Genomic DNA, 14,933 nt, shown 5'->3' on the forward strand with positions numbered 1-14,933 from the left:
AGGACACCCACCAGAGGCATTGAAGGCCACGGGACGAGGTAAACAGCTGGCTGCTGCCACCTCAAATGTGCATCCTGGGGAGACACCTAGATGTAGCGGTAGAGCTAGGAAGGTTAAGCACGTTGATGATCACTGATCATCGGGAAGAGAGGGTGTGGGGCTGGTAGGTAGGGTGTAAGGGGAGAGTGGAGCAGCATCATCGGAAGAGTGGGGAATTGTTGGACGCCTGTAACACATTAAAAACCATTGAGCACTACCAGCATAACACCTCTATCACTTTCCTCCGCAATGCGGGCCAACCTCCAAACCTTTGGCCCATCTCTCCAGACATCTCCCCCTCCCAGGCACTCCCATGTGCAGATGATGGGTGTAAGCGAGCATTCAGCAGACAGGCAGGGGTCAGACTACGGCATAGATTTAGGAGCACCGGCACTCGGCTCTCTGCGCATTATCATCACCCCGTGCCCTCGACAGTGACCCGTACATGGTGCCAACACAGTCCCAGCACCCTGGAGTGATGTGACACAGACCCTGGGAGGGTGGGAGTTGGGGGTGGGTAAGGTATCGATGATGGACCAGGCCACGTTATATGTGAAGCGGGCGAGCATGAGGGCCTCCCTTGCCCTTCGGGCTTGCCGGGCCTTCACCGCTGCCGTCTGTCCTGTAGCCTCCAGGCGATCCTCCGATTCCTCTCTGAGATCCGTCCTCCAGCCCCTGCTGGTCCAGCGCCGCCTCACCATCCTCGTCCTCCGCCTCAGGGTGGCCACATGTTCCTCATCCCCAACCTCCAGCTCGTCACTCCGCTGCTGTACCAGGTTGTGAAGGACACAGCAGACCACCACAAAGCAGGCGACCCTCCGGGCGGTGTACTGGAGTGCACCACCGGAGCGGTCGAGGCATTGGAACCCAATTTTGAGCAGACCGATGCACTGCCCAACAACAGCCTGAGTGGCCACATGGGCCTCGTCGTATCGGGTCTCTGACATCTGTACTGGCGTCACTAGTCAGGTCCTCAGCGCGTACCCCTTATCCCCCAAGAGCCAGCCGCCCATCCTGGGCTGGTTCTGGAAGAGGCCAGGAAGAACCGACTACCCCAGGATACAGCTGTCCTGGACACTTCCTGGAAAGCGTGCACATACATGTATGATCTTCATTTGGTGGTCATGCACGAGCTGCAGGTGGAAGGAATAAACCCCTTCCTGTTAACGTAGGGCACTCCCAGATGGCCCGGTGAGCGCAAGGCAACATGCGGGCAGTATATCAGCCCCTGGACATGGGGCATTCCAGCAATGGGGGGGAATCCTGCTGATCGGGCATCTTGCTGTGCTTGGTCCATGTCAAAGTTGATATAGTTTTTCACCCGGGCAAACATTTGCTAGTTTAAAGTTCTTGTGACCACCCTATTTATCCTTTCTGCCAGAAAACTGGTCCCAGACAGTTCAGGTGTCCCCGATTAGTGCAGCTTCATAGGGTGTAGCAACTTTGGACAGGTGTAAAAACAACTCCAACACCACTCAGCCCCAGAAAAGACAGGAGCACCAATGTCTTAAGAACAACATCACCTGTAGCTTCACATCCAAGTCACCATCCTGATAAGGACATGTAATCTCAATTCCTGCATCATTATGGGATCACATATAGTGGAATTCCCTACCTAACACTAATGTAGAAGCACCATCAACAAAGATTGAACAGGTGAGGTCTATATCCATTGGAGTTTAGAAAAATGAGAGATGATCTTAAGATCTTGAGGGGACTGGATAAGGTGAATACTGGGAGAATGTTTCATCTTGTGGGGGAAACTAGAACTTTGGGACATAGTTTAAGTCTCCCTTTTAAGACCGATTAGGAGATTTCTTTTTCTCTCAGAGAGTCATTAGAGTGTGGAATTTTCCTCCCCAGAAGGTAGTGGAGATTGGGTCATCAAATTTATTCAATGCCAAGTTAGACAGATCTTTGTATTACAGGAAGTCAAGGATTATGGGATGCAAACAGGAAAGTGGAGGTGCAATCTCAACCAGATCAGCCATGATCTTATTGAATGATGGAGTAGGCACGAAGGGCCAAATGGCTTATTCCTGCTCCTAGGTCCTATGTCCCTATCATCTCAATGACTGTCCTTGATTTGAGGAACTCCAAAATCATCATCATCTCAGGACAAGAGAGGGGTAATAAATGCAATCTCCTCAGAGTCACTAACATCACTGCAACAAATAATAAAAATGAAATACGCTGCTAGTTGAGTTATCAGAATGTGAATTTAAGAAAAACGTTAATCCATGTTTGAAATATTTGAAGAATCTGGCTAAGAAGGTCGTGCAGTGCTGGTCCGAGGAAACAGAAGAGCTCCTACGTGACTGCTTGGAGGCAGTGGACTGGTCCATATTTAAGAACTCAGCGACCAACCTAAATGAGTATGCCACCACCGTCACAGACTTCATCAGCAAATGTTTAGACGCCTGGGTGCCAAAGAAAGCAGAGCGTATGTTCCCCAACCGGAAACCATGGCTTAATCGGGAGATTGACTCACTGCTGAAGGACAGGTCTGAGGTGTTCAAGTCAGGCGACCCTGATCTATACAAGTAATCCAGGTACGACTTCCGCAAAGCCACCAGGGATGCCAAGAGAGAATATCAGACCAAGCTAGAGTCACAGACTAGCGTTACAGACCCTCGTTGAGTTTGGCAAGGCCTAAACATCATAACGGGCTACAAAGCAAAGCCGAGCAGTATCTCCGGCAGCAGCGCACCCCTCCCCGATGAACTCAATGCATTCTATGCTCGGTTCGAGCAGGAAACCATCGATCCACTGTTGAGTGCCCCAGCAGCCCAAAACACACCCATACCCACCATCACAGCTTCCAAAGTCAGATCAGTCTTCCGGAAAGTGAACCCTCAGAAAGCGATGGATTCGGACAGGACCCCTGGTCGTGCACTCAGAGCCTGCGCGGACCAGCTGGCAGATGTGTTCGTGGGCATCTTTAACCTGTCCCTACTCCGCTCCGAGGTACCCAACTGCTTCAAGAAGACCACCAACATACCGGTGCCAAAGAAGAACCAGGCAACGTGCCTCAATGACTACCGTCCAGTGGCCCTGACATCAATCGTAATGAAGTGCTTCGAGAGGTTGGTCATGAAGCATATCAACTCCATAATCCCAGAACACCTTGATTCACTGCAATTCGCATAGCGCCGCAACCGGTCCACAGCAGATGCCATCTCCCGGGCCCTACACTCTTCCCTAGAGCATCAGACTCCTATTTATTGACTACAGCTCTGCCTTCAACACCATAACTCCCAGCCAAGCTCATATCAAAGCACCAAAACCTAGGACTTGGCTCCTCACTCTGCAACTGGATCCTCAGCGTTCTGACCCACAGACCACAATCAGTAAGAATAAACAACACCTCCTCTACGATAGTCCTCAATACCGGGGCCCCGCAAGGCTGCGTACTTAGCCCCCTACTATACTTGCTGTACACACACGACTGCGTGGCAAAATTTGGTTCCAACTCCATCTACAAGTTTGCTGATGACACAACCATAGTGGGTCGGATCTCGAATAACGAGTCAGAATACAGGAGGGAGATAAAGAACCTAGTGGAGTGGTGCAGCGACAACAATCTATCCCTCAATGCCAGCAAAACAAAAGAGCTGGTCACTGAGTTCAGGAAGCAAAGTACTGTACATTGTCTGCATCAATGGGGCCGAGGCGGAGACGGTTAACAGCTTCAAATTCCATGGGGTGCAAATCACCAAAAATCTGTCCTGGTCCACCCACGTCGACTCTACCACCAAGAAAGCACAACAGCGCATATGTTTCCTCCGGAAACTAAGTAATGTTGGCATTACCAACTTTTACAGATGCACCATAGAAAGCATTCTATCTGGCTGCATCACAGCCTGGTATGGCAACTGCTCGGCCCAGGACCGCAAGAAACTTCAGAGAGTCGTGAACACAAACCGTTTTTTAAAATAAATTTAGAGTATCCAATTATTTATTTTTCCAATTAGGGGCAATTTAGCGTGGCCAATCCACCTACCCCGCACATCTTTGGGTTGTGGGCGTGAAACCCACACAAACATGGGGAGAATGTGCAAACTCCACACGGACAGTGACCCAGACCGGGATCGAACCTGGGACCTCGGCGCCATGAGGCAGCAGCACAAACTTGCCACCAATGAGAGATGACCTCATTGAAACCTACAAAATACTTAAAGGAATAGACAGGGTAGATGCAGGCAAACCAAAAGAGAAAATGCTGGAAAATCTCAGCAGGTCTGACAGCATCTGTAGGGAGAGAAAAGAGCTAACGTTTCGAGTCCAGATGACCCTTTGTCAAAGCTGGATGCTGGCAAGATATTTCCCTTGTTTGGGGAGTCCAGAACCAGGGGCCAAGATGAGAAGGACCGACATGGGGAGAAATTTCTTTACACATGTGGCTGTGAATCTTTGGAATTCTCTACCCCAGAGGGCTGTGGAATCTCAGTCATTGAGTAAGTTTAAGGTAGAGAGTGATAGATTTCTGATTAACATACATAAAGGGTTATGGGGATAGTGTGTGTTAAACCATTGACCTGCCCGATCAGCCATTATCGTATTGAATGGCTGAGCAGGCGCGACGGCTGAATGGTCTACTCCTGTTCCTATGTAATAATAATATTTTATTGTCACAAGTATGAAGTTATTGTAAAAAGCCCCTAGTCGCCACATTCCGGCGCCTGTTTAGGTAAGCTGGTACGGAAATTGAACCTGCTGCTGGCCCTGTTCTGCAACATAAACCAGTATGTGCTGAGGCTTATTAAGTTATTAAGGGGAGAAACAGCTGCTCACAGATAGATAGCCCTGTAATAAATCCTTCTCTGCTTGTCATAATGAAGGAGCATCTAAAAGGGAAGAGTGCTAAGATAGTTACATTTAATAAAAACACACAGAACTAATCATGCAGATAATTGATATTGAGGAAAAAGCATGGGAAACTTTCAGCAGTCAGGAATAGAATTCAGTGGCTGAATCCTGGGGTATCAACTGTTAGACGTTTTAGTTGCTGTGATATGAAGTCTAAAGTTCTGTTCCTTTTTCACCAACACATTTATTTCCTTCCAACAGCCTTTGCACAAAACTCTCGCTACACATCACCTGCCAGAGGCCACCTGAAGCCCCTCTACATATCAGTGTCAATTAATGGATACTTAACATAAATGAGACAACTAATTGCAATGTCTCTTAATCCATTACTTAACATCAACGCATCCTACAGGATCAACATGATCGGCATTCACAATCGGACCTGAAGCAAACTGAATGACCGAACATAGTAGGAATTCATAATAGAACTATTCATGCAGATTTACCTCAGCTTCAAACCGGATCATCTTCTCATCCAAGAGTCGCTTGTACTCTTCCTTTTGATGCTCGAGCTCTGAATTTAGGAAAGTGTATTCGTAACGCAATTTATTGTATTCTGCTCTGTATCTTTCAGCTTCCTAAAACATTGAAAGATCTTGAGTTTTATACATTAATCAAAGAAACAAATCATTTCAGTAATTCCAACAAAATTGCTGTTAATAAATGGGCTTCTTCTCTTCATTCCCACCTCCTCCTGTTTCCTGAAGCGTTCTCTCATAGGTGCCTCTAACTCTTGTTGGATTTGCGCTTTTAGTAGTTCCAGCTTTTGGGGTGTTAATATCTGCCAACAATGAGAGTGAACAAAGAAAAGATGATCAAATTAAGAAAAAAATCATATAAAAAAAAAAGAATGGTTCTGCTCAATAACTGCCTCTTTTGCTTAAAAACCTGCCAGGTGTGTGTATTTACAGCATTCTTTTGGTTAAGTTATAATATAATTAGCTTTCGGACAGTCGGTCACAAACATTATGATTTTATAACTCACTCTTTCTTTTCCAGCCAAATTTCTGAAACTCCTTGGAGAAATCAAAATCTTTACTCTCAAGCATTCAGTCAGTAGAGCAATTTACACAGAGCTAGGGTATCTTCAAGGCTCCTAAATTACATACTGAATTGTTCACAAGATTGTCATTCAATCCATGAGAATGGTTATGTATTTCACTAAAAAGCAGATTCACATACAGTTTTAATCTCTCCACCACTTTTCTTTCCTCATATAAAGCAGTGAAGGTTTTTTAAACTTTAATTACCAATAAATTTAGGAGCAGTTAACAGATAAATGAGCCAACTGTGACATAGGAAACATTAAGCATCACATAATTTGTCCCCATAAAGCAGCAAAATAACTATGTCCATTTTAAAATTTGTTTGCGAGATGCAAGTAACTGTTACAAATCTCTTTATATATATATATATATATACACATTTTGTAGCTTCCAAGCATTTCCAAGATTTTTGTTTTCTGTACTCTGCCAAACAACAGTTCCACGTTTTTCCCACTTGTATGTTCTCAAAGTACCTTTCCTAGAATTGCTGGAGTTCTCCAGCTGTTGGGATTCGCTTTTCTCGCTGTCAGCACACGCCCGCCCACAGATTTCCCAGTGGCATGTGGTGGCTTAAATGGGAATTCCCATTGACAAGCGATAAGAGTAGAGAACCCCGCCACCGGCAAATGGCACGCCCAAATGTTTCTTAAAGAACTTGGGCCGGATTCTCCGTTGCCTGACGCCAATATCGTAATCGCCGATCGGGCAGAGAAACAACGCTGAAATCGGGCCGGGGCAGATTGACACGGTCAGCCATGCTCTGCCACCTCTGAAATGGTGTCATCGGGTCGCGCACCATTGCAACGGCATTGCTGCGTCACCGCCTGGCCCTCCCGCGATGCTCCACCCCCTATGGGCCAAGTTCCTGACGGCACGGGACAGGTGTGGTCTCAGCTATGTGGGAACCTGGCATGGCGGCTGTGGACTGTGTCCAGCACTGCCATACTCGGCCGGGATCCGTGTCACTGGCCGGGGGGCGGGGTTCTGCGAGGGCTGGGGAGACTGTTGGGGGGTGGCCTGTATGGTCGCAGCTGGGGGGTTGGGTCCGCGCACGGCAGGTGCCATGTTGTACAGCGCGACTGCTGCAGATCATCAGCCATACGCATGTGTGGCCAGGGACCCAGACATTCTCCGGTTGTTTTCAGTGCGTGAGCTGGGAGTTTCACCCAGTGCCTGTGCTAGCCCCTCACCAGTCAGGAATCAGTGAGGGTTTCACGCAGATTTTTTGGTCATAAAAGACCACACATACTCCATTGGCGTCAACGCTAAAACGGAGAATCCACCCCCTTGTTTTTCATCACCTCATGGTGTCTCAAAGCATTTCAAGTTAATGAAGCACCTACAAATTAGTAATGCCGAACTATCCAACAATCAAATTTGACACAGCAAGGTTCTATTAATAACAATGTGATAACCGCAATATAATCTGACTTTAGAGATGTTTAGAGATGTCAAGCTCAAGCGAAACGAGGCCGATGAATAGTGGGAGAAGTCTAAAACAGGAACCGCGCCAGGCACCAAACAATTTGCGATGCAACCGAGTTGCTCCCCTCGGCGAAATCGGACTCTCGCCATAGCATGGCGAGAATCTAATTATCACCTCTTAAGGCCAATTTCCATACAATTAACGAGAGCCATCCCTCATCCAACGGCGTCCCATCATTCAGCGGCCTTCCTAGCAAGTGGTCACGCTAGTGCCTTTAGTACACCTTTTTAAAAACGTGAACCAGGGTTTCTGTGGGGAGCCGAGGGGGTGAGTAGCCATCTTTGCCACAGGCAAAGAGCTCGGGGACGCTGGGCTTGCTACCCCTGTGCTCGGTGGGGGATGGGGGTGAGGGGACCTTCCACAGGGGTGGTCCGCCATGGGGGGGACTGCTCGCTGCAACACCATGCCAACCCTGGATCGTGTAGCCATTCCGGGGACAATCCTTGTCCCTGCCCGTCTACCCCTGGACCACCCATAACCCACACTGACTGCCGCGACCTCTGGCTGCGCAGCTGAAGACTATACCCTCGAGGGAATTGATTGGTCAGAACACAAGGGTTTTCTTCAAAATCGTACTACATTATTTTTTACATCCACCTCAGACGGAAGGGGGGTTTAACATCTTATCCAAAATTATTTTAATATTCAGCTCCATGAGTTATCTTCACATAACCTTCTTTGAAGCAGGGAAATCCAAGTTTCTCCTGTCATTCTTTAAAAAAGTAATTCCTTGTTCAGGGTCAGCTATGTGATTCTTCTCTGTTCAGATGAAAGATCAACGACCTGAAACATTAATTCTGTTTCTCTCTACACAAACCTGCCTGGCTTGATGAATGTTTTCAACAGTTTCTGTTTTTACTTCAAAAGTTCTTAACTGCTGGTATGTGCTTTGGAATGTCCTGAGATCATGAAAAGCACTATTAAACGCAAGTCCTTTACTTTGTGATCTGCCCAGAATGCTGCATCTTCAAGTTTGCATTCAAATTTAATTAATTATCTGCTTTATTGATTTCTATTGCACAGTGACAGAACAGGGACAAGAATGCTAACTCCCTTTGGTCGCTTTCAAATTCTTGTTGATTGCTCTCAGGCACCTAGTTCTCCTCACTACATTTCTCTACTCACTTTCTCATACCTGCGTGAAACATAAAATCCTGAGGGATCTTGACAGAGTGGATGTGGAAAGGATGTTTTCTCTTGTAGAGACAAAATGGTATGATGTGGTGGCGATTACGGAGACATGGTTACAAGGAGACCATGTCTGGGAATTGAATATCTAAGGGTACTCAGTATTTTGGAAAGATAGATTGAAAGGAAAAGGAGGTGGTATAGCTTTGCTGGTGAAGAAAGTGCTGTAATGAGAAATGATGCGAGCACCATAGATCAAGATGTGGAATCAGTCTGGGTAGAAATAAGTAATAGCAAAGGGAACAAGTCCCTGGCAGGAGTAAGCTAAAAGTCACGAAACAGTAGTTCCGCAGTGGGGTACAGTATAAACCAGGAAATGCTTGCAAGAAAGAGACGGCAATAATCATGGGTGATTTTCCTATGTACATAGACTGGATTAATCAAATTGGCAACGGTAGCCTCGAGGGAGAGTTCACTGAATGTGTTACAGATCGTTTCTTGGAAAAATATATTGTGGAACCAACCAGGGAGCAGGCTACTCTGGATTTGGTATTGTGTAAAGGAGGAGTGATTAACTGAAGACCTCATAGTTAAGGATCCTCTAGGGAATAGTGACCATCGTATGATATAATTCAAAATTCAGTTTGGGGGTGAGAAGGTGGAGTACCGTAAGCGTTGTGGAATTAAACAAAGGTAATTAGATAGGCATGAGGGCAGATTTGATCCTAATAGAGTGGGCATAAAGGCCAAACGGTAGGATAGCTGATGAGCAATGGCAGTTGTTTAAGGAGATACTCAATTCCTCACAACTAAAATATATTCCAGAGAGAAAAGATGGTAGGCGGGGTAAAAAAACACCCATCGCTAAGCAAAGAGGTGAAGGAAAGCATAAAGGCAAAAACTAAGGTATACCATGTTGCAAAGGCCAGTGGCAGGCTGGAAGATTGGGAAACTTTCAAACATAAACAATGGGTTACAAAAAATGTAATAAAAAGAACGAAGGTAAATTATGAAAGAAAGCTAGTGCAAAATATCGAAAAGGATAGCAAAATCAAGTACATAGAAGGGAAAGAGTCATTAAAGTGTATGTTGGTCCCTTGGAAGATGAAGCCTGAGAGTTAATAGTGGGTAATACAAAAATGGCGGAGATGCTAAATCAATATTTTGTCTCAGTTGTCAAGGTGGAGGACACTAGTACCATTGCTATAGAATTCAGAGGTGATAGTAAGGGTGGGACTTAGAACAATCAGCATCAGCAGGGAAATAATTCTCAACAAACTATTGGGATTGAAGGCAGACTAGATCCCAGGGCCTGATGGCCTACATTCTAGTGTGTAAAAGGATGTGGCAGGGGAGACACTGGATCCACTGGTTATACGGGTGGCACGGTAGCACAGTGTTTACCACCGCTGCTTCACAGCGCCAGGGTCCTGGGTTCAATTCCCACTTTGTTCATTGTCTGTGCAGAGTCTGCACGTTCTCCCTGTGTCTATGTGGGTTTCCTCCGGGTGCTCGGGTTTCCTCCCACAAGTCCCGAAAAACTTGTGACAATAATAAAAAGATTATTATTAATATTTCAAAATTCCCTGGACAGGGGAAAGGTTCCAGTGGATTGGAAAATTGCTAATTCAAATGCATATTCAAAACGGGAGGGAGGCAGAAAGTGGGAAATTACAGATCAGTTAGTTTGACTTGGTTGTTGGGACATTGTGAGAATCCATTATAAAGGGGGTGGAATGTGGCACAGTGGTTAGCACTGCTGCCTAAGGCGCTGAGGACCCGGGTTCGAATCCCAGCCCTGGGTCACTCTCCATGTGAAGTTTGCACATTCTCCCAGTGTCTGCGTGGGTTTCACCCCCACAACCCAAAGATGCGCAGGTTATAATAATAATCTTTATTGTCACACTGCACTGAAATTATTGTGTAAACCCCCAGTCGTCCATCCCGGCGCCTGTTTGGGTACACGGAGGAAGAATTCAGAATGTCCAAATTACCTAACAGCACATCTTTTGGAGCACCCGGAGGAAACCCACGCAGACACAGGGAAAACATGCAGATTCCGCACAGACAGTGAGCCAAGCCGGGAATCGAACACGGGTCTCTGGCGCTGTGAAGCAACAGTGCGAACCACTGCGCTACCGTGCCATGCTACTTTAATGCTACCATCGCCCCTTAACTGGAAAGAAAATAATTGGGTACTCTAAATCTATATTTAAAAAAAGAATCCATTATTAAAGAAGTAATATTAGTACATTTGGAAAATCAAATCGCAATCCATCAGCGTCAGCATGATTTTATGAAGAGTAAATCATGTTTGACTAATTTGCTAGAGTTCTTCAAAGATGTAACAAGCCAAGTGGATAATAGAGATCCTGTAAATGTGGAATATCTGGACTTCCGGTTTTGATAAGGTGCTGCACAGAAGGTTAATTCACAAGGTTAGATCACATGGGGTTACGGGTAATTTATTAGCTTGGATAGATGACTGGCTGACAGACAGAAGACAGAAAGTCAGGATAAATGGGTCCTTTTTCTGGATGGCAAGATGTAACTAGTCGGGTGCCACAGGGTTCGGTCCTTGGGTCCCAATCTATATTAATGATTTGGATACAGGGGTAGAAGGTACTATAGCCATATTTGCAGGTGACACTAAAATAGGTGGGACAGTAAGTTGCAATGAGGAAATAAGAACCTTACAAATGGATATAGATAGATTAGGTGAGTGGGCCAAAATGTGTCAGATGGAGTTTAACTTGGACAAGTGTGAGGTCATCCATTTTGATCGGAAAAATGAAAAGGCAATTTATTTAAATGGGGAGAGACTTCGGGGTACTCCAGTGCAGAGGGATCTGGATGTCCTCGTGCGTGAGTCGCAGAAAACTAGCATGCAGGTACAGCAGGTAATAAAGAAAGCAAATGGAATGTTGGCATTTATAGCTAAAGGAATAGAGTTTAACAGTAAGGAAATTTTGTTGCTACTGTACAAGGCATTGGTGAGACCGCACCTGGAGTATTGTGCACAGTTTTGATCACCTTATATGAGGAAAGATGTAGTAGCATTGGCGGCAGTTCAGAGGAGGTTCATTCGATTTATTCCAGAAATGAAGAGTTTGTGTTATGAAGAGAGATTGAGCAGTTTAGGCCTACACTCTCTAGAGTTTAGAGGAATGAGGGGAGATCAAATTGAGGTATATAAGATGATAAAATGTATGGATAAAGTAGATGTGGAGCGGATGCTTCCACTTGTGTGCATTCGAGAACAAGAGGTCAGAGCCTCAGGATAAGGGGTAGCACGTTTAAAACAGAGATGAGGAGAAACTGTTTCTCACAAAGGGTCATGAATCGGTGAAATTCGCTACCCCAGAGTGCGGTGGATGCTGGGACAGTGAGTAAATTTAAGGAGTTAGACAGATTTTTAGTTAGTAATAGATTGAAGGTTTGTGGAGAACGGACAGGACAGTGAAGATCAGGCCATGATGAAATCAGCCATGATCGTATTGAACGGTGGAGCAAGCTCGAGAGGCCAAACTACCTACTCCTGCTCCTTGTGATGTTCTAAGAAAGAACTATTTTGTCTAATTCCACCTTCCAGCACTTGGTCTGTAGCCCTGTGGGTAACATCACCTCAAGCACAAATCTGGTGTTCTCGATTAATAAGGGGATTTCTTGATTAATAAGGGGATCAGAGGGCAGGACGATGGTGCAGTGGATAGCACTGCTGCCTCACGGCGCCGAGGTCCCAGGTTCGATCCCGGCTCTGGGTCACTGTCCATGTGGAGTTTGCACATTCTCCCCGTGCCTGCGTGGGTTTCGCCCCCACAACCCACAGACAGGACCTCTAGAGTTTTAATCTCGGGATTACTCCCTGTGCAACGTGCCAGTGAGGCTAGAAATAGGAAGATAGAGCAGCTAAACACGAGGCTAAACAGCTGGTGGAGGATGGAGGGTTTCTGTTATCTGGACCACTGGGAGATCTTCCGGGGCAGGTGTGACCTGTTTAAGAAGGACGGGTTGCATCTAAACTGTAGAGGCATAAATATCCTGGCCGCAAGGTTTGCTTGTGTCACACGGGAGGGTTTAAACTAGTATGGCAGGGGGGTGGGTACCGGACCAATAGGTCAAAAGGTGAAAGCATTGAGGGAGAACTAGGGGATAGGGCCAGTATGGCTCTGAAGAAGAGCAGACAGGGAGATGTTGCTGAAAACATCGGGTCTGGTGGCCTGAAGTGCATATGTTTTGATGCAAGAAGTATTAAGGGTAAGGCAGATGAACTTAGAGCTGGAATTAGTACTTGGAACTATGATGTTGTTGCCATTACAGAGACCTGGTTGAGGGAATGTTCCTGGATTTAGATGTTTCAGACGGGATAGAGGGGGATGTAAAAGGGGTGGTGGAGTTGCGCTACTGGTTAGGGAGAATATCACAGCTGTACTACGGGAGGACACCTCAGAGGGCAGCGAGGCTATATGGGTAGAGATCAGGAATAAGAAGGGTGCAGTCACAATGTTGGGGGTTTACTACAGGCCTCTCAACAGCCAACGGGAGATAGAGGAGCAGATAGGTAGACATATTTTGGAAACGAGTAAAAACCACAGGGTTGTTGTGATGGGAGACTTCAACTTCCCCAATATTGACTGGGACTCACTTAGTGCTAGGGGCCTGGACGGGGCAGAGGTTGTAAGGAGCATCCAGGAGGGCTTCTTAAAACAATATGTAGACAGTCCAACTAGGGAAGGGGCTGTACTGGACCTGGAATTGGGGAATGAGCCCGGCCAGGTGGTAGAAGTTTCAGTAGGGGAGCATTTCGGGAACAGTGACCACAATTCAGTAAGTTTTAAAGTGCTGGTGGACAAGGATAAGAGTGGTCCTAGGGTGAATGTGCTAAATTGGGGGAAGGCTAATTATAACAATATTAGGCGGGAACTGAAGAACCTAGATTGGGGGAGGATGTTTGAGGGTAAATCAACATTTGCCATGTGGGAGGCTTTCAAATGTCAGTTGAAAGGAATTCAGGACCGGCATGTTCCTGTGCGGAAGAAGGATAAATACGGCAAATTTCAGGAACCTTGGATAACGAGAGATATTGTAGGCCTCGTCAAAAAGAAAGAGGCATTTGTCAGGGCTAGAAGGCTGGGAACAGACGAAGCCTGTGTGGAATATAAGGAAAGTAGGAAGGAACATAAGCAAGGAGTCAGGAGGGCTAGAAGAGGTCACAAAAAGTAATTGGCAAATAGGGTTCAGAAAAATCCCAAGGCTTTTTACACATACATAAAAAGCAAGGAGGGTAGCCAGGGAAAGGGTTGGCCCACTGAAGGATATGTAAGGGAATCTATGTGTGGAGCCAGAGGAAATGTGTGAGGTACTAAATGAATATTTTGCATCAGTATTCACCAAAGAAAAGGAATTGGTGGATGTTGAGTCTGGAAAAGGGTGTGTAGATAGCCTGGGTCACATTGAGATCCAAAAAGACGAGGTGTTGGGCGCCTTGAAAAGTATTAAGGTAGATAAGTCCCCAGGGCCTGATGGGATCTACCCCAGAACACTGAAGGAGGCTAGAGAGGAAATTGCTGAGGCCTTGACAGAAATCTTTGGATCCTCACTGTCTTCAGGTGATGTCCCGGGGGACTGGAGAATAGCCAATTTGTTCCTTTGTTTATGAAGGGTAGCAAGGATAATTCAGGGAAGTATAGGCCGGTGAGCCTTCCGTCAGTGGTAGGGAAATTACTGGAGAGAATTCTTCGAGACAGGATCTATTCCCATTTGGAAGCAAATGGACGTATTAGTGAGAGGCAGCATGGTTTTGTGAAGGGGAGGTCGTGTCTCACTAACTTGATAGAGTTTTTCGAAGAGGTCACAAAGATGATTGATGCAGGTAGGGCAGTGAATGTTGTCAATATGGACTTCAGTAAGGCCTTTGACAAGGTCCCTCATGGTAGACTGGTACAAAAGGTGAAGTCACACGGGATCAGGGGTGAGCTGGCAAGGTGGATACAGAACTGGCTAGGTCATAGAAGGCAGAGAGTAGCAATGGAAGGGTGCTTTTCTAATTGGAGGGCTGTGACTAGTGGTGTTCCGCAGGGATCAGTGCTGGGACCTTTGCTGTTTGTAGTATACATAAATGATTTGGAGGAAAATGTAACTGGTCTGATTATTAAGTTTGCAGACGACACAAAGTTTGGTGGAATTGCGGATAGCGATGAGGTCAGTCAGAGGATACAGCAGGATTTAGATCGTTTGGAGACTTGGGCGGAGAGATGGCAGATGGAGTTTAATCTGGACAAATGTGAGGTAATGCATTTTGGAAGGTCTAATGCAGGTAGGGAATATACAGTGAATGGTAGAACCCTCAAGAGTATTGAAAGTCA

General features: G+C 46.1%; 1 protein-coding gene across 4 annotated transcripts in view; it reads right to left on the reverse strand.

Annotated features, from left to right (window-relative positions):
• Positions 1-14,933, reverse strand: part of cep83 (centrosomal protein 83) — a 146,405-nt gene that overhangs the window by 116,593 nt on the left and 14,879 nt on the right. For all 4 annotated transcript variants that reach the window (XM_072471874.1, XM_072471873.1, XM_072471875.1 and 1 more), the window contains 2 exons: positions 5,597-5,689; positions 5,355-5,486 (listed from right to left, as the gene is read on the reverse strand). In XM_072471874.1, coding sequence (XP_072327975.1) covers positions 5,355-5,486; positions 5,597-5,689 — 225 coding nt within the window. The remainder of the gene's footprint in view (positions 1-5,354; positions 5,487-5,596; positions 5,690-14,933) is intronic.

Source organism: Scyliorhinus torazame, chromosome 13, assembly GCF_047496885.1.
Source record: "Scyliorhinus torazame isolate Kashiwa2021f chromosome 13, sScyTor2.1, whole genome shotgun sequence".
Taxonomy (NCBI): Eukaryota; Metazoa; Chordata; class Chondrichthyes; order Carcharhiniformes; family Scyliorhinidae; genus Scyliorhinus; species Scyliorhinus torazame.